The sequence below is a fragment of the Amaranthus tricolor genome, chromosome 1 (genome assembly GCF_026212465.1).
Source record: "Amaranthus tricolor cultivar Red isolate AtriRed21 chromosome 1, ASM2621246v1, whole genome shotgun sequence".
Lineage (NCBI taxonomy): Eukaryota > Viridiplantae > Streptophyta > Magnoliopsida > Caryophyllales > Amaranthaceae > Amaranthus > Amaranthus tricolor.
In genome coordinates, this window is record NC_080047.1 from 2,363,259 (window position 1) to 2,383,953 (window position 20,695).

Here is a 20,695-nt window from a genome sequence, read left to right on the forward strand (position 1 = left end):
CTAAATATCCTTAGTTCACACAAGTAATTACGAATATACCCCCATATACCTTACTTACCCAACTACCCTTCACTACTTACCCTTCATTACTTATCCTTTTTAATGGACCCACACCATCCTTAATAATTGTGCCCAAACAAATGGGACATCTAAATTGATTCGGATGGAGTATTTCTTAGCCATAAACACTGAGAGTACCTATCAAAATAAGAAAAAAAAAATCTTTGAGTATAAAAAAAATGGAATACACTTTTTCAAAATATGAAATACAGAATAAAAAAAATATGTGAAGTTTTACCTAAATCTTCATTGAAAAGGTGAGATTGAGTCCTAAATCATCCGATGTTTGTTTTTGCTTCTTATTTGATATAAATGACGAATTTGTTTTGAGAGGACATAAATGATATTCCTTCGTCAACAATATTCAAGTTGAAAATATTTTCTTTGTTAGGACAAGTAGGTTTAGTGTAACCGGGTTGTTTACATATGGAGCAACACTTCCTCTTCTTTACTCCCAATTCTTTTCCACCCTGTACTCGCCAATTTTTCGGACGACCTTTTGTTTTTGATTGTGGTGGACACAGTACTATTTCTCCATCTCTAAGTTCATTGCTCTTAAGATTGCATTCTTCTTCAAATGATGTATCATCATGCCCTTCTTGAACATCATGAGTAGACTCCAATGCATCACAATGCCATCGTGTAGGAAAATACAAAAGCTGTGCTTTGTAGTTGGCATTTTAGATGATATTGCTTCATACATCCAGGGATCTTGATCAGTTATGATGGTCTTTGGTGGTTTGTTCATAAAGTTTACAAATGCCTAATATTTGAAACAAATAAATTAGTGAAGTAAACAAATCAATACAAAGAGATGATAAACCTCGGCTATCACTTAGTAAATTAGATTACTAAGTATAATAAATTACAAAATAACAAATACATGGAGTACAAAGCATACATACCTTCATTAACCACATGAAAGTATTCGTTGTTTCATTTTCTAAGGAGTGCACACCCGAACAAAATTGTTTTTCCATAATTATCAACACCAATAAAAATCGCACGGGGCATATCATATGAGTTCAAAAACAACTACATCACCATATTTTTGGTACCATTCAAAACTTTGAGCATGACACCAAAACAAATTTTCTAGTCTCCCCTCTTCATCCAAAGTAAATGTATATTAAAACATTTTATTCTCTTCCTTTATAGATTTTAGATACTCTTTCAAATTATTTGCATCCTCAATTCTGAGCAATTTTTTAACTTTACCATAAAAATTACGAATGTCTCTTTTAAGAATGGGCAGCTCAACATGTTTGAGATTCTTTTCAAATTTCATCATCCTAATTATTTGCCTACTTAAAATCTTGCTTCTTTATATAATAAAATGTTTTTCTCGTCGTAGTTCTTCATGTGACAACATGGGATGATTATGTTGTTTGACCAGTACAGTCACATGCCATTCCTGTGGAAATATATCAAAACTCTGCTTTAGAGTGATACGCAAAACGAGCACAACAACCACACTTTGTGTAGTGTCTGTACGATCCGTCACTATTACGAAACCATGATTTTTTGCATAATTGTTATAGAAGATTAATGCTTCTTCCCGAGTCTGAAAAGTTTGGCCTACAAAAGGTGCATCCTCATCCTCTTCAATTACAGGTTCATTTAAGTCAAAATCAATCATTTTAATCTATAAAACTGACCAAATTATTCAATGACCAAATTAAAATCCATAAAAGACTCTTCTTTCTGAAATTGAAATGAAGTAGTAGAAGTGTAATAGAATTGGTGAAATAAGTGAGATTAGAGTTATAAGGAAGAAGATGATGAATAAAAATAATGAAGAATAAAAAGCAACTAATAAATGGTCAAATAGAATAAAAAGAATATGCCAGAAACATTCGTCAAGTCCCAAGAAAGTCTTGTTTAGCAACCTTAAATGGTAATTAATGATGATTACTAAAACATATATTGTAATAAAAATATTCCCCCTTAGAGCTGTGTTTATCATTTGCCTGTTAAATTAAAAATAAAATAAGGGAGACTGGCATAAACAATTTTCATGTATTTTATACGTCCGACAATTTATACATGCAGAATATGATGATGTATTAGAGTACAGAAAACAGGTAGACTTTTCGAAACGTTTCTTTTTTCCAGCCGTTGTAGATCTTCATTCGGCCTTTACTTCGCTGTTAACGGTCGCATAATTATAAATTTGTGTGGCCTCAATTTTAGGGAAAAAAAAGCTTCTTTTTAACATCAAACAAACTTCAAATTTGATTAAATATGTTGGCCCACCGTCGTCATCTATAATAAATGCATATCTTTATTTTCTAGCCTTGGGTTTGGATCTTAGCATCTTAGGGACTGTTTTTTAATATAAAATAATCATTTGTAAATTACTGTCATAAAATTTAACACTTTTACGAAATATAACTTTAATGTTTATTTTTTGTAAATTACAGTTACTAAAGTATCAAAATTTACAGGTTCAGGCCAAAATATAAAATTCCGATTATTTTAGTGGTTGGAATTTTAGGTTAAGTGGTCGTAGTTCTGTGTTTTGGGTTGAACCTAAAAGCCTTGATACTTTAGGGACTGAAATTCGAAAAAAATAAACATTGAGATTGTAATTCGTAAAAGTGTTAAACTTTAATGTTGTAATCCGCAAATTATTTTTTAATATACCACCATATCTTCAAATATCTTTCGTGTATCTTTTTTAAATTGATCGATCTCATTATTAATTTGTTAAATTTATAATGACAACTCATTTCAAAACACATATTCGAGTACTTACTTGACATTATATATATGATTTTTTGAAAAACTACAAGTTAGAAGTTTGTCTTACAGAAAATCAGCGTCAAAGAATTTTGAATCATCTACTTTCGATATCAAAACACACAATATCCAACAAAAAGACTACGCGGATTTTAAATATCATTTGTTTACTATACCACCCACCCATACTGAAAAAATTAAAAAAAAAAAGATAATAATCCTATTTAATACCAAAATAGTGCATATGATATTAGATATACTATATTTTGTTTGAATAACTACGAAATCTGGATATATTCCTTATATGTTTTTCATACTATACAAGTATACAACTAAGAAATTATGTGCAGTATGCTTCGCTTATTTCAATTGGATTGTCCATGTGATTAGATTTGCTTGTGTTGTGTTGATGTATTAGAATATCATATGGACAGAACATTTCTATTGGCTTTTGATCAATAGAATCAAAATCCTCCTTGCGATCTATTGTATATGGGTGCTTATCTGTCTCATTTAATTGGTCAAATTTCATATTTTGCATTTTGATATAAATTTTTTTTACATAAATATTTCCAAATGAGTAAAATTTATTAAGACCTAATAAATAAGACAAACCAATAATATTTTGCCAACTACTACTAATACGTGGACAGTGGCGGATGTAATTTTGTTCAATGGTGTTAATCGACAACATTGACTTATATCTCTAAAGTTGCAAATAATTGTATTGGTTAGGTTGGTTAAAATATTAGCATGTAATAGAGTTATTCTAGGTTCAAGCATTACTATAAACAATTTTTAAAAATAATAATTAATACAATGATATCATTTGATTTTGTTTTGGATTTACTCCGTGGATATATCGTAGTATCACTACAACATAAAATGCTTTTAGTGAGATATATTTAGTGATATTTAATTTAAAGGAAAATTCACGTGGTAACCAAAATTTTTAAAAAATTCACGCGGTAACCCTGTGGTTTACGGAATTGTTCCACCTTGACCTTATTTCACATAAAACGTTAGCAAACGTTAATTTCGAAGCTTTAAGACTGTTATATGCCTATTTATGTAACTCACTATTTCAAATGCCATCAGTTTCAACATTTTCCCCCAAAACATAAACCCTGACTCTACCATCTTTCATCTAAATTATTTCCCCCCCAAATCCAAAGATGGTAGAGTTAGGATATATGTTTTGGGGAAAAGGTTGAAACTGATGGCATTTGAAACGGTGAGTAGCATAAATAGGCATACAGTAGCCTTAAAGTTTCGAAATTAACGTTTGCTAATGTTTTATGTGCAAAAAGGTCAAGGTAGAACAATTTGGTGAACCTCAGGGTTACCGCGTGAATTTTGTAAAAGTTTTGGTTACCACATGGAAAACCCACAACCTTTGGATTACCACGTGGAATTTTCCTTTAAATTAAATATCACTAAATATATCTCACTAAAAGCATGTTATGTTGTAGTCATACTACGATATATCCACGGAGTAAATCCAAAATAAAATCAAATGATATCATTGTATTAATTATTATTTTTAAAAATTATTAACAGTAATGCTCGAAATTAACAATTTATGTGCATGGATTTTTTTAAAGTTTTGGTTACCATGTGAAAAATCCAAAACATCAGGATTATCACGTGGAATTTTCCTAATTTAAATGTCAACACTTTAAATTTCTAATAGTATATATAGTGGATTTAGTGACATTTACTAAACCCTTTAGCAGCATAATAAAAAATTATACTAAAGTATTCGCGACATACAATCAATTGACATTCTTATAAATGACACTGTAAATCATTGTAACAATTATATATGTCACCAAAAGCCTAATAAAACGTCACTACATTACTTTATATTAAAACTTAAAATAAAAATCATTAATTATTACATTAAAAGTATAAATTGGCGACACTTTTTTAATGTCGTTGAATCTTTTTATATGTTGAAAAGGTTAATTTTATTGTACAATATATAGTGCATGATATTGACATAATACCAGCCCCTACCATAGCCATAGAAAATAGCAGACCATAACGATGACTATCTTCTCCAGACTCCAGAGTCCAGGCCATAAGGCTGAGGTGTGGTAGTCTTAATTATTAGTATTCCTAACGGAATAAAAGGGCTTTTCAATGATCATATCAGAAAATGATGAGACCTTTAGACTACACTATTGCATGCCTGGATTGGATTGGCCTGTTTACAGGAAAGTTCCTACTCTCATGATTTTTTATTTATTTATTTATTTTTATTATTTTTTTTTTCTAATTATTGATTATTGAATTAATGATTTACCCCACCTTTGTCCCATTACACTTATCAACTCTCAAGTACTCCTATTATCACCTAGGACTATCATCCTACTAATAGGGCTACTTTTTGTATTTTAAAGAAATAGTCTCAAGTATAGATATTTTGAAAATCAGAAAACTAAATAAAAATGATAAGAAAGAATATTTATTATTAAAAGGTGGAAAAAATGTGAGAATGAGAGTTACGGACAGAATGTGAGTTATGATCAAAAATAAAAATAGGTATTGAAAATCAAATCCCTAATTATCGACATATGATTATCTTATTTTTTTTTCAATGTTTTGGCATAAACTTGTATATATTTGCTTTAATTCTAAGTCTCAAGTAATTATCAAGTGCCTAGCACTACAAAAAAAAAGAAGCAATTTTTCGACTGCCCAAAACTGTCGGAATTTAGTCGGTATAGGGCTATATCGACTAAATTCCAACTGACTCCATCCAGTCGGCTCAGAATGGTCAAAAATGCTGATTAGTCGGAATTCCAACTAAAAAAATGATTGTAGGACATTAGTCGGAATTACGACAAAAATTGTTGGTAGGCATTTGGTGTAACACCCCGGCCCCTCGAACCGCTGGTGACTACTCTTGAAGACTGTAAACTAGCCCCACAAACCAACACAAGTCTTTCCAGCGCACTTTGGCCTCACTCGTGCACACCCGGGAAAACTTCCCAGGAGGTCACCCATCCTAAGATTGCTCTCCACCAAGTACGCTTAACTGTGGAGTTCTTAGCAAATGGGCTCCCTAGAAAAGAAGATGCACCTTGTTGATATGAGTAGTTTATCAATCCTTTTTCAAGCTAAATCTGGGGTATTACATTTGGTCGGAATTTCCGACTGATCTCCTACTATTTTTCAGTCGAAAATTTTCGACAAGCGGTTAGTCGGAAATTAGTTGGCAGTTCAGAAAATCAAAAATTCTCTTGATTTTTCGGAAAATTGGGTATTAAAATAATAATTTAATTTTCCGACTAAAGAATAGTAGAAATTTGTTGGAAACGTCAAACTGCAAAATTGACTTGATCACAATGAGGTAGCAAATGATGATGTGTATCAGGAAAATTACTCACTGCTACATCGTACACCATTTGTGCATACGAATTTTGAACTGTGTTCTGTTGTTGCTCTATCGGATAGAGCAACACATTAATTGCTGTACCTTCAGAACATTTGTGCAGGTACCAATCGTAATAGTTTTCAACAAAGTCCTTCTTTAACAAATGATCTCTAACGACTTCTGGAGCAAACAATCTACGATTATCACACCGCTTACACGAACATCTAACCTCATCTGGATTTTTTTATTTGCAAATTGTATAAATTCTTCGACACCTTCTAAATATCTAATATATAAACTCTTTTACAATTTTGCTTATACATCCAACTTTTTTCACTACGTAAGTCCATTACTCTGCGAAATAAGTAGCATGTATAATATTAAAACAAAAAAAAAACTGACAAGTGTAGCAGTAGCTTTTTAGAATACCGACTAATCAGCGACTAAAAGCATCTTTCACTGAATTTCAAAATCTGAAATTCAAAATTCCGACTAACTGGCGACTAAACAATGGTCGAAATCTAGTCCATATATCCTTTACAAAAAAAAAATTTAATAAGCTTTTAGGACGGCCATTTTTTCGTAAAAATTTAAAGTACTAAATAGAAATAGTAGTTTTTCTTAAATATATCCTCGTATATATTATAAAAAAGTGGAAATGTTACATATATGTTTCTCAAATTTAACGAAATTCAGCATCGTAAATTTTACTTATTGGTTTGGTTGCAACATCAAATTTTACTATGAATAATTTACGGGAGCTTTAAAATTCCACACTAGTGCGAATTACAACCTTAAAAAATAAACATATAGGCCGTAATTAGCATCAGTGCGGAATTTAAAAGCTCCAACTCGCAAATAATTTTTTTACTAATTTTAGTAAGATTTAATTGTTGCAACTTAATGTAATTAAATAATACGATGCTTAATTTCATTAAATTTGAGGAACATATTTCACTCATTTCTAACACATTTTTATAGTACATACAAGAATAGTTAAGAAAAACTACTATTTTGGATAAGTACTTATAATTATTACAAAAAAATGCCTCACCTAAAGGCTTATTAATTTTTTTTTTTTCAAATTAAATACAACATACATCATAACAAAACAAATAGTGCATATAACTAAAATTAAATTAATGAAAATATAACTAAAATTAATGAAACGATAAATAATGTAATTAACAAAAAAAACATACTTAAATAGTGTTAAGAATACTTGTTAATTTTGAGAGATAATGTAAATATAATAATTTTATATGAAAGAAATTAAAGTATTTAAGAGAAAGAAAGTTTTATAGAGAGTGAGATGTGAAAGGAGTAAAGAAAAATTGTTTCGTTGGTTGAGGGTATTTATCGAAGGAATACGATTTCTTCCGACTAATCACCGATGACCCTTCGACAAACTGCTCCTCTCCATATATTCTGACTAATGTCGCTGTCGGAATTTCATCGACTAACTTTTGGTTGGGAATAAGTCGGAAGTTCCTACCATGCAACGGTTGGTAGGAAATTAGTCGAATTTTCCGACTGTTTATGGTCAGTTGATTAATTAGTCGAAAAATGCCGATTGATTGCGGATAGTCGGTATTGTTAGTGGGAACTTTGCTTTTTTTTTTTTTGTAGTGTAGCTTGCAAAAGTAAAAATGAAAAGTAGAAAGTTTGATGAAGTTGTTTATCTTAAAAGAAGCTTACTTCTAAGTATGCTCCTAAGTAGAAAAAGAAATAATCTAGAGCAAGTTGCATTTTTCTTAATAGTATGAATCAACAGAAACAAAAGTTTATTATTGTATTATTAATCTTATATGGTTTTTAATCTTTTTGTATAACATCGTACGTACTAATTTAGTCAATATTTACTATTTATTTTAGTAATAATTTTCTTAAAAGTAGATAGCAAAAAATAAAATCAAATAAATGTCATTTTTGTTTTTCATAATTCATTTTTAATGGCTACTAATAATTTTATATCGATTATTACAAAAGAGAGTTTGTTTGAAGAAAATATGCTCAATAATAAGCTTTTACTGAAGTACACATGTTTAGTAGTAAAAGAAGCCAATTTTCTCTTTCATGATTTGTTGTTAATGCCCAAGTCCATTCTAAAATGAACACCAAACTTTGGACTTGGTTATGATATTGGACCACAATCTTGCTGGACCTTATTACATGAAAATTTGAAAAGAAAAAATTATTAATAACTTTATTCAAAAAACAAGCTTCCTTCAAATTTTATTTCCAAAAGAAGCGTCCTTGTCTCCAAACCTAGGCTTGGTGTATACTCGCACTTACTAACAGCGAAATGAAAGAAATGGTCAAAAATTTAGTCCAGGGTCAAGTCTCTGATACTAACAGCGACTTAATGGTTGACTGGTCAAACTATTAAGTCGTTGTTACTAACAGCGACATATCCCTTGACCTGATTTGACTTTTGTTGATCTTTTTGTATGATTTGAACTAACCGTTGTAAAATTGAAAAATGACCGTTATGAAGTTGAAAATAGCCGTTGTTATTATGTTTTATAAATAACTCCATCATCTCCCTACTTTATTGTATCCAAACTTCATCATTCTTGTTCTAGTTAATCGATTTTGAAGGTAACATAAAGTATTATGTTAGTATTATTCTCAATTTATAAATATTAATATTATTTTTGAATGTTTACTTATGTTATTATATCATATGTGTTCCGAGGACCCATCACCATAGTCGGGGCACGTTAAGTCTACCTCCTCAAGATGAATATTAACATTTATAGTAACATAAGTAAACATTCAAAAATAATATTAACATTTATAAATTGAGAATAATACTAACATAATATTTTATGTTACCTTCAAAATCAATTAACTTGAACAAGAATGATGGAGTTTGGATACAATGAAGTAGGGAGATGATGGAGTTATTTATAGAACATAATAACAACGGCTATTTTCAACTTCATAACGACTATTTTTCAATTTTACAACGATTAGTTTAAATCATACAAAAAGATCAACAAAAGTCAAACCAGATCAAGGGATATGTCGCTGTTAGTAACAACGACTTAATAGTTTCACCAGTCAACCATTAAGTCGCTGTTAGTAACAGCAACTTGACCCTGGACTAAATTTTTGACCATTTCTTTCATTTCGCTGTTAGTAAGTGCGAGTATACACCAAGCCTAGGTTTGGAGACAAGAACGCTTATTTTGGGAATAAAGTTTGAACGAAGCTTTTTTTTTGAATAAAATTGTTAAATAATCTTTTTTTTTCAAATTTTCTTATTACATTATGTAATTGTTATATTAGATCCAATGATATTTCTGTGCAAATTCTTCTAGTGAAAGTCTGAAAGATAAGTTACATTAAATTTAAGTAATTACTCCATCCCATAAAAAATGTAAAAGTAGCAAATTCAATAAGATAAAAAGTTATAAAAGTAGCCCATTTTTAATTAGTCCTCCATTTTACTTGTTTCTACATTTTCACATTTAACAATATATAGAAGAATCTGGTTAAAATAGTGAATTACATTTTAATAGTATACATTAAAATATATAATCTATACCCCTTATTTTAAATGGATAATCCAAAAGCAAAATGTTTTCTTTACTAGTACACATTAAGCTCCTACTTATTCACATAGATTTGTATTTCTTTCTTCCTAGTACCACTTGTATTGTGACAGGTAGTATATATTGTATGTTCTCTCGGTCTCTTTGAATTTTCAACATATGACTCACATACGTGAAATTTTTATGAGTTATATGCTGTAAACTCAAGGAACGGAGGGTGTATATTGTTTTTATTCATTTTTTTGCCCTAAGATGTCATCAAATCAAATATTAAGTGATAAGATACTGGAAATGATCTATCATTATGTATGAACGAAAGTATCAGGGTCGAAGCAACAGGCAACATGAATTGATTTGGAAGAGTCAATTGACTTGAAAATGCGTTATTTAGACCGAATTTTAAGCACAAACCTTATGTTTGTGAGTAGATTTATAGAAAAGAACTTCATTAGAGTGGGTTTTCAAATGTAAATGAGTGTTGATTACAAGATCTTTCTCGAGTAGTCCTTTTGTGATCTTACAAGAACCTCGTATTTAACTTTAGTTGATGACTACAGTAGTTCAATCCATCTCTTAAAACAATAAGGAGCAAGTTAAGGACGTATGAAATGAATTCATTTCCTAACTCGAGCCTCAGTTTAATAAGAAAAAACAAGACCATAAGAACAGATAAGGGGACTGAACTTTGAAGTAGCGCAAAATGAGTACCTACATAATCTTCTAGCAAGCAATCTTCCTTGGTGGGCATGAGTCATTAGTCTTTAGTGCTGACATGTTAGGGAACTAATTTAACTAAAAGCTTAAGTTAATGGTTGAAACCTCAAAATACGTTATATATACTCTAACATCACAATTTGCAAAGTATCAAGAGTGAAAGACTATGAAAATATTGCATATAGGAATTGTTTAATCTAAGGGTGACGACTGCTCTCTGTTCTCTTGAAAAGAAGGAAAGTTGTTCATTATTTAAGTTGACCATTTGCTCATCTTCGGAGACAATTCAAACATATTTTTGTGGTGAAAGAAACCTTTAATGCAAGTTCGCTATCAAGGATTTAGGAGAGGTGGATATTTTCATGGATAAATCATTAGAAGCTAGTAGCAAGAAATGTCAAAGAGTCATCATTATCATCCTACCTAGTACATCCCGCGCATAGAAGACTAAGGCCAGAGTCTGGGGAGGGAAAGACGGCGGCAACTCATACCCATAAAGGAGAGCGCGACCAAAAGAGTCCCCTGGCTCGAGGAAGATAAAAAGACGTGATTACATGTGCAAGATAACTTAAAGGCCTAAAAAAGGAGAGCTACTATAGAGGAAAACACAGAACTAAAAGAAAGGAAATGATAAGAGCATGATGTTACGGGCACTAAACGGAAAACTAAGCAAACATCAAAAGTCTAGGACATCGATATGTCGTCTCCAACTGCTCCTATCCCTAATCAGGTCCGTAGAGAGGTTTAACTCATGCAAGTCAACTTTTATTTGTTCATCCCAAGTTCTCTTGGGTCTTCCTCGACTCCTCTTACCCTCTACTATAATGCTTTTTACGCTCCTCACAGGGGCGTCGAAAGTCTTTTTCTGCACATGACAAAACCACCTCAATCTGTGTTCGCGCATTTTTCCAGATATAGGGGCTACCCCTAGTCTGTCCCTAAACTCTTGGTTCCTAATTCGATCCATCAAAGTGCGCCCACACATCCACCTCAGCATACGCATTTCTGTAACTTCCATCTTATGTTCGAAAATTTTATTTATAGGCCAATATTCGGTCCCATATAGCAGAGCAGGTCTGATTGCCGCCAGGTAGAATTTTCCTTTTAACTTGCTTGGGATTTCCTATCACATAACACTCCGGTGGCTGTTCGCTACTTGAGCCAACCCGCCTGTATACGATGATTTGCATCCCCGTCAATCTCCCCATCACTTTGGATGATCGATTCCAAATACTTGTACTTGGTTGTACTCTTAACAGCAGTTCCATCTATGAACACCTCTGATTCACCTACCGGTGATGTCCCACAAAAGTCACAACGCAGATACTCGGTCTTTGTACGGTTAATGCGCAAACCTTTACCTTCTAAAGCTTCCCTCCACTCATCCAATTTGTCACTAACCTCCTTTCTGGTTTCTCCTACCAGCACTATGTTGTCCGCGAATATCATGCACCACGGTGCCGTCTCTCAAATAGATTTAGAAATCTCTTCCATTATGACAGTAAAGATGAAAGGGCTTAGAGCCGATCCCTGTTGTAGCCCTACTTTAACCGGAAAAGGCTCTGTTTCCCCCACCGGTGTTTGAATGCTAGTCGAAACTTTGGCATACATATCCCGTATGGCCTCAATGTACACTGAAGAAATACCTCTAGCCTTCAGGCTTTCCCAGATGACTCGTCGTGGTATGCTATCATACGCTTTCTCCAAGTCAATGAACACCATATGCAGATCTTTTTTTCGCTCCCTATATCTCTCCATCAGTCTCCTCAAAACATGAATTGCCTCAATGGTTGATCTTCCTGGCATAAATCCGAATTGGTTCTCTTTAATCACTATTTCCTGTCTAATTCTCCCCTCTATCACTCTTTCCCACAATTTCATTGTGTGGCTTAGAAGTTTGATACCTCTATAGTTTCCACATAACATAATTTGGGGCTTAAAATAATAGCTAATTTTTGATTTAGTTAATTTCTTGACAAAATGATTAAGGGATTCTTCTAACACATTTTGGAAGATGCAAATATAATAAACTGTAAAGAAAGCAAATTTCATTTCCTAGAAGGCATCAATGATCAAACTAGATCTCCATTGAATAAGGTGAACTAATGAATGAACCTTAATTTCAAGAGTCAGTTTATGTGTATTCTCATAGGAATTAAGCCCTTCATGTCATTCACTAAAAAGGGACAAAAGATTTGGTTTGTTTTACTCATCATAATATCACATGCTCATGGAAGGATATTAACTTTTCATGAGACGAAATAGTCTAAAAAATTTCTAATGTATTAACTTTTTCAAAATTCAACCGAAGAAAATAGGGGTATCAAATATGACCAACCGGATCAAAAACAACATTATACTTCTCTTTCACCACCAGCCACAACAGTCTACCAAACAATCCATTTTAAAATCACTCGATAACGCAACATCAATTACAAATAAATAGGGAAGTCTAGGTACGTCCATTATTCTTAAATTTGACGCATAAAATAGAAAAAAAAAAAAAAAAAAAAAAAAAAAAAAAAAAAAAAAAACTGATGTACGAAGATAGAAGAGCAAAGCATAAAAAACAGAATCATAAACATAAAAATAACATTTAAATGAACTTAGAATTCTATAGAAGAATTAATTATAGAATCCATTACAACCAAAACTGAGGAATAACCTAAATAGGAGTATGTTAAAATGTAGTTCAATAATAATAAGAATAAATAATAATCGTTAACAATAGAAGTAATGATTATATACAGATCTATTAATTATCGTGTAATTATTATGTACGAACAATATCTCATCCGTCATAAGTCCGCGGTTAGCATAACTAGGTTGGCATTGATAGACCTGCTGTAAAACTATTCGCCTTTAGATCATGCTTGTATTGATGGACCTCTTGCTGTAAAACTATTATCCATAAATATTAACCCCTAATACAAGCAAACACTTAAGCTAATTCTTTCTCCGGAAACCACAAAATTGTCATGAGGGATCTTCATGCCAATGATCCAATGACCAGGAAACAAGACCCTGTTTTGGATCACCAGAGCTGAAACAGCTTTTTTGGGTTTTACTGTGGCAATATAGCTCACAAGTGAAAATGGTACCATACGAAGCTTCAAAGAATTATTTGTAAGCCTCTAATAAGAGGATCAATTTCAATTGATCGCCATTCCATCCTTCCTTATCTTTGTGCAGAATGTATACGTCAGCACCTGTATAAATTTCCTGATAATTTAGGATTAATCGTGAAGGAAATAGACAGGCATGTATATGGTTTGAATTATGATTTCGTTTTTCTTTGATATATGGGTAAAATGAAGTATCAACCATCAGGTGTACAGTCGTGTAAAATGGCTGTAGACCAGCAGTTTCTCAAATCCGTATCTTAAGACAATTTATATTTCGTAAGAGTTGTATCAAATTTGATAGATGAATCAGAAGCTAACCATGAAGAGCGAGGAAGCGACTCGGTAGAATAAACATCATTGTGAGACGAAGCAGTTTATCACCAAGCGAATCTGTCAAACATCGAAGTAAACGATCAGACAAATAACTTGAAAAGCGTCATTTTCTTCCCTGGGTATTTCATTTTTTCAAAATTGTTAAGGATTTTGCAGAACTTACAAGATTATTATCAGGTGTTCTCCAATAGAAACCTTGGAGCACAATAATAGCTAAATTTGAAGTTAACAAAACAAAAATGCTCAAGGCATGAACTCCCATCCACTCCAATGCAACAGTAAGCCACCTGTATCCCCACACATCTACCTACAAAACAGCAGTAAACAATGTATATGCTTGTAAGAATGCCTACACATAAGGTTCAAAATAAGAAGAGATCGGACAAAAATATTTCTGCGTGTGCAACCTACCAATAAATAAAATGTGCAAAATATGAAGCCTGCAATAGCTGAAGTTACAAGTACATAACTGACTGTAAACAGTGATTTATTCAAGGGGACTCCTGAAATGAAGGAAAACATCAAAGTTAGAAGATCATTCAACCTACAACATTGAGTTATCTCTTTCAAAAATAAACACCAAAACTAAAATATCTAATATAACCAAACCTTAAAAAGCTATTCTCACAAAATTTGACTCGACTAGCAAACATTCTCGATTTCCACGAGCTTCTAAGCCACGTCAAATTTTATCTATAATACTAAGGTTCGCATGCAGCTGAATTAAAACAAAATTCTAGCAATTGTGATTGCAGCTTACCTGTGAATGTGAGATACAATCCAAGAATAAAAGTGAAAAGTGAAAGTAAGGACCATCTGTGCAGTCGCTCCTTGTGATCCTGAGAAAACTTCAGTTAGTGTCACATAGTTCATATATCCTATGAATCATGATCATCATTTTAATTTACTGATACAATATCTTAAATTCCCAGAGGATTACCTCAACCTCTCATACCCCAAAATGTGTTAAAAAAAATGACTATAAATACTTGAGCAGCTGAACTCGGTAAACAATATAGTCGATGGAAGCAAAAATAAGCTTATTTTATTGTAATACAATTCAATGCATGATTGAACTCAAGTCCCCCTCCTCTCACCTTTGCAAAATATACAAGATAGTTTCGAGCAAAGAAAGAAGAAACAAAATGTGTTTTAGACTTTGCACATTTGTTAATCTCTAGAAGAAGAAACAAAATGTTCAGTGCATGTGTGCTTTGTGCGGGGAAGGGAATGGGGGGTATATAGCAAAAGATGCAGTCTACCTCTTTTTGTACGAGAATGTGACCAAACTGAAGTCCAATAATGCAGATCACGGCAGCAGTTAGAGAGCTGTCATAACAAGTAAATAGTATGAGACACTAACTCAACGAAATCAAACACTAAACAGCACTAGTATGAAGTTTCTTCAGTGAGGAAAATGAGGATAAAAAACACAAATAACTGAAAACAAACCCCATACGTGTTACTGCCTAATATCTACACAAATTTTATTTATTATTTAAAACAAAAAGAAATTATTGTCTGTAGCCTGAACTATAGTTTCATATATAAACATTATTAGGAGAGGGAGAAGGTGGAGAAGAAAACATGAAGTTAAAGATGCAAATTGAATCTGAATTCCTATAACAACAATAATTGATTTTAACTTTATTAGTTACTTCTATCAGGAAGACCTCAATATTTCACATGAATAACCAAGTTACTTCAGGGATTCGCATAATGATAGGTTACACAACAGAGAGGCCTCATTTATACTCCGTGATAAGAAGTTAAAATAAGGAGGAGTCAAGAATAACCAAGAAATATTGACCACAATTATAATTTATGCCATATAAAAGTCAGCAGACAACAAGGTTATTCTTCTATCACAATTCAAGAACAACAAAGTCACTACTAATTAAAAGGAATATGTGGAGGTAAGGTAGCAAAAGTAGGAATTCCATATTTACCCTAAAATTCCTTCTGGATCAAAAGGAGCATGGCACCATGAAGGAGAATCCTCGGGCATCAGTCCATCCTTAGATTTATTACATACCTGTGATGAGGTATAATGTAGAATAAGGTCAAACAGCTTTTCAACTTAACAAATCGTGACTAGGAGAGCTACAAGAATTTCAGGAGATACCTTCAGGTTTTTATAAGCAGGCTTCATATACAGGTGATCGACACCTAGAATATACCGGTCAATCATTCCAGCTGAATTGCAGGCAGGACTAATGTTACCTCTAGTTCCACATTTCACCTGAAAAAATTTTGAAAAGGAAAGGAGCTGAGTCCAATTGCAATGTTCTGTAAGTAATCATAAATAGAGTAAAAACGCATACTAAAACTAAAGCTTTTTATGGTAGTTGATCACAGTAGTGAAAACTCTTTTATAGCTGTGGATGGTATCGGTAAATTTCAATATAACAAAAGCAAAAGACTAGCAATGATGTATAATCACCATTCCTAGATTTTTAGCCTCTAAAATAAATAAATATTCCAAATTGAGATGTGCAACATTTTACATGCATTCTTAAAGTTTTGAAGTTACAAATAGACTAGCAACTCAATCCTTCTTTTTTTTGTATTTTCACTAAGAGAGCTCTTAAAGACAAAAATAAAAAATAAAAATTAAATAATAAATAAAAAAAAAAGGGAAAGTTGCAAAACTCACCTTGTAGATATTGGTACCATTTGCTGCAGGCAAAGATAAACCCGAGTTTGACATATTGATTTCCCAATCAGGAACATGTAAGCCATACAGAAGTCCAATATATATAGAGGACAAAAGCAAAGCAAGACACCTACATGACAAAACTGCATCAGCATAAACGGCACACTGAGAGTTATGCATTCAATTTGATGAACCATAGCTGCTCAACTTAATTTCAGAAACAAATTTTCTCCAAATTATTAAATCATTTATATTTTAACTCTAAATTTTAACAACGATGAATTCTAGAATAGATGTGACAACAAAATTTTTTGATACACTGCAACAAGATAATTACAAAGTCTTCCCCTTTGTAACAAATAAACAAGTACTGCATGCTTGGTGGCATGATACTCATGATAACCAATATTCACACCTTACTTTTTTAATATGAAATATACTTTTAAAAACACAACGAAGAAAAGGAAAATCCAAAAAATAACCATTCATAAGAGTGCCTCCAAAGTCGAATACTTCTATGGATGATTACTTTTATATTATAGGTCTAAGCTCTAATCTAACCAAGTCAAAATTTTTCTTGATTAAACTTTTATTAATACTTAAAAACTTTGAAATAGAAGACAATGTGCAACATGCAACAAACAAAGCCTAAAGAAAAATGAAGAACAACCTTGGAATCTCAAAATGAACTGACAAACAAACCAGTTCAAAATTAGCTACATCCACGACAGCAATGTCATGCAGCATCCGATCCCCAAACGTATATCAGCTTTTAATTTCTAATGAAAGAAAACAGAAAAGTCTATCTTACCACTGCCAAAAGTAGCTTCTTATAATGCTGAACTTCTTCCGTTTTTGACATGGAAGCCAAATCTCACATAAAGCAGCAACTAAGTATGCGATGGATATCCGCTGCACACATTACAAAAAGCACCATCAATGCCATCCTAGGAAGTTAAATTTGCAATACACGGAACAATGATAAGACGAATTCAAAAGATGAAAATACTCAAAAAGCAAATTCACATATCCTGTCTAAAAAATCCAACAAGTTTGGATGAAATGGTAATTTGACTAAATTACAAAAACGATGCCCTCATAGATAGAAAACAATAAAAGATTATTAATCATATAATACACGAACACAACAAATGCCTTTCATTTACGGGTCCGCTTCATTCGTAAGAAACAACCAGAATCAACTATCCCTGTTTCCACTTTATGTTACACACTTTCAAGTTTCAACCTTATACTCCAGCACATAGTGGGGAAAGCTTAGGACAAGCTATAGAAGTATAACAAAAGTCAGACACTGTAAGACAACAAAAGGCAGAGGCTTCTTCTTTACGTTAAATTCAACAAACCTGCAAAATGCCCATCCACCTTATTCTTAATATATCAACACCATACGTCAATGACTTGGCCCCATGTAGATATCCACCTGAAATGCACCCAATAATAATTTTGTTCAATTTAATATCTTTGTTGGTAGTCAGAACATGGCTCTCCATTACTCATATATTGTTACGAATAACTCGAACATTAAGAAACCATTGAACTTAAAGAAACCTACAAGGATAATAGACTCACAAAATATTACTCTAGTCAACAACATTTTCCCAGCTTTAAATGTCAAGAATATACACGTTAGAGAAACATAATTACTCTACTTAATACCTTTACATGGATGCAAGTCAATCAATGAAGTCAGGTTTGACAACAATGCAGCAAGACAACACAAATGACTTGTAAAAAATTTTTATGGTTGAAATCAATTTAAAAAATTTTCCAAAAAGGTCTTCGTCCGTACTAAACAACACACTACTTGACTTGTAAAAATTTGTCTTATTGTAAAGTTAGCAATTTTAACATTTAAATATTTTGTGCTTGATAGTTGACACACTTATACCAAAATCCAAAACTTTAATGAGCATTAAATGTGGTAGGCTTATTGATTCCACAAAAAATTCATGAAATTTGCTGTGCCAAGTATAGAACTACAGTATCAATAATAAAAATAAAAATAACTAATCATAATAAAAATAAAAATAGATGATTATAATAATTTACCTTGCAAAAAAACACCTAAAACAAATAATTTGGCAGCTCTAGAGATTGCCTTCTTTGTTGCATCCATTTTGTCACCGACTTTCTGTAATACACGCAAAAGGCTTGATCAAAAAAATCTTAAAGGGGATGCACAATAATGTCATTGTATACCAGTTTGTTGGGTGTAGTTTTGATAACATAAATGAATTATTTTGACAACACAGAGCTAATCAAAAAAACATTACTCAATTGATAGCCAAATAGCTATATCTTAAAGAAAAAGAGTAATTAGTTTATAGAAGTAATCAATGAGATTATGAAGCATAATGAAAAAATGAGCAGCTTAAATAATGCAAGTGGGAAGTTTAGAAATAAAAAAAGCAACTTTGATATGATAAAGGATAACTGGAAATAATTGCTATTAAGCAATATTTACTAACTCAAATCCATAAATTAAAATTTTTCTAAAATTAGAGCCACTGGCAATCAATAATCAGTCCCCTTCTTTGGCAGTTTAATTGAGGAGATTGATGATACCAGAGATTAAAAAATCAAATTCTCAGCTTGCGCTACCTTGTAAGCAATGGCAAGAGAAAGTCCGGCGATAAATAAAAAGAAAGGCATAACAAGATCAGCGAGATTCAATCCATTCCAAGGCGCGTGTGCTATTGACGGATATATTGATCCTCCATAATCAACCAACATCATCAACTGAAATATATATAGATTTTACACAAATAATTAAGCAAAGGACATTCAAATTAACCTTCTTTTACAATCTATTAAGCAATAAATACATCTAAATAAGAAAAAATCAAGATTCATCTTCGAAAAATAAGATTAAATTTGTCAACTTCTCCGACATTAACAAAAATAAAAATACATTTTTCTTCCGAAAATCCAGTTCTAACAAACAAATTAACATCAAAACAGAATAAATCCGTCAAATTCCTAAACCTAAAAAAAACAAATCAAGAATGCCAAATCGAAAAAGGATCAAAACAATGCAGATATATTAGGTTAAGAAGATAGACAAGGAAAACCATACGAAAACGCAAAGACCACGAAAAACGTCGATAGAAGCGACGCGGGTGGTTTTAGATTTTCCGGCGACGTTCATCGGAGGAGGTGCAGGTGGTGGTTGTAAGGACGGAGGCTGTTCGATATCGTTGTGAAGAGGAAGAGGCGTATATTCCGCCATTGAAACCGCTAATCACAAGTTTTCAGGAGAAGAGAAAGGGGTGTAACAAAAGTAAACTGAAAGGGAAGGCGAAGGAAGAAGAAGATGGAATGATGATGATGGTATATAAATAAATAACAGAAAGAAACGCAAGATGTGTGTAACTGGTGATTGGTAAATTACGAGAGCCCAAGTTCTTTTTTAAATGAAAACTTACTTTAAAAAAGTCACCGTTAACCTAATCACCTTATAAAAATCTAAATTTTTTATTTTTAAAAAACTAATGATGAAACCGATTTTTCTATAATAAAAATAAAAATTAGGTCATCACTATTTTCAAAAAAATTAAAAAAATTGTCTCTTGATTATTTTTTTTGAAGAGATTTGTCCCTTGATTATAATGTGTAATTTAATTGTTAATTTATTATTTATTTTTATAAAAAATATTATTTATTATGAATTTTAATATTTTTTATTTTTATAATTAATACTCCATTCTTCCTACTTGTCTTATTTACTTTTTGGAAATTATTCACTAAACATTTCTAATTTATATTTTATTCTTAATCTATAATTTACAATTTATCAAGTGGGATCTTGTTTCCTTTTCCTCAATACAACAATTATTAATATGAATTTTTTATAATTTTTAAGTTTCCACGGTTAAAGATGTTAAGGGTTAAAATACTATCTCAACAAATGTGAAAAAGATAAATAGGATAAGTAAATTGTAGGAGGGAGTAGTATTTATTATAAAGATAATTATTAATTTATTTACTTTATTTTATTATTTTTAATATCTATTTAAATTTAAATATTTTTCTTTATAGTTTAAGCTATATTTGAATTTATTAATACATATAACACAAATTACAACGAAATTTTTTCTTCTAT

The 20,695-nt window shown here is 31.8% G+C and overlaps 1 protein-coding gene across 1 annotated transcript; it reads right to left on the reverse strand.

Moving 5' to 3' along the window:
* Positions 1 to 13,048: 13,048 nt before the first annotated feature.
* LOC130798685 (uncharacterized) lies at positions 13,049 to 19,995 on the reverse strand. The gene is made up of 14 exons (XM_057661784.1): positions 19,670 to 19,995; positions 19,195 to 19,332; positions 18,643 to 18,724; positions 17,937 to 18,013; positions 17,384 to 17,484; positions 16,573 to 16,702; positions 16,042 to 16,158; positions 15,866 to 15,951; positions 15,179 to 15,245; positions 14,677 to 14,755; positions 14,324 to 14,419; positions 14,080 to 14,219; positions 13,902 to 13,973; positions 13,049 to 13,667 (listed from the first exon to the last, which is right to left on the reverse strand). The coding sequence occupies exons 1-13, from the start codon at positions 19,820 to 19,822 to the stop codon at positions 13,938 to 13,940; spliced, it is 1,302 nt and encodes a 433-aa protein (XP_057517767.1). The 5' UTR covers positions 19,823 to 19,995; the 3' UTR covers positions 13,049 to 13,667; positions 13,902 to 13,937.
* Positions 19,996 to 20,695: the final 700 nt, after the last annotated feature.

Bases quoted from the DNA above. Each gene is read 5' to 3' on its own strand.
- LOC130798685 (XM_057661784.1), bottom strand. From the start codon at position 19,822: ATGGCGGAATATACGCCTCTTCCTCTTCACAACGATATCGAACAGCCT. The intron at 15,246-15,865 runs GTAAATATGGAA...TTGTTATGACAG, and splicing joins GATCCAGAAGGAATTTTAGG to CTCTCTAACTGCTGCCGTGA. The intron at 14,420-14,676 runs GTAAGCTGCAAT...CCTTCATTTCAG, and splicing joins ATTGTATCTCACATTCACAG to GAGTCCCCTTGAATAAATCA.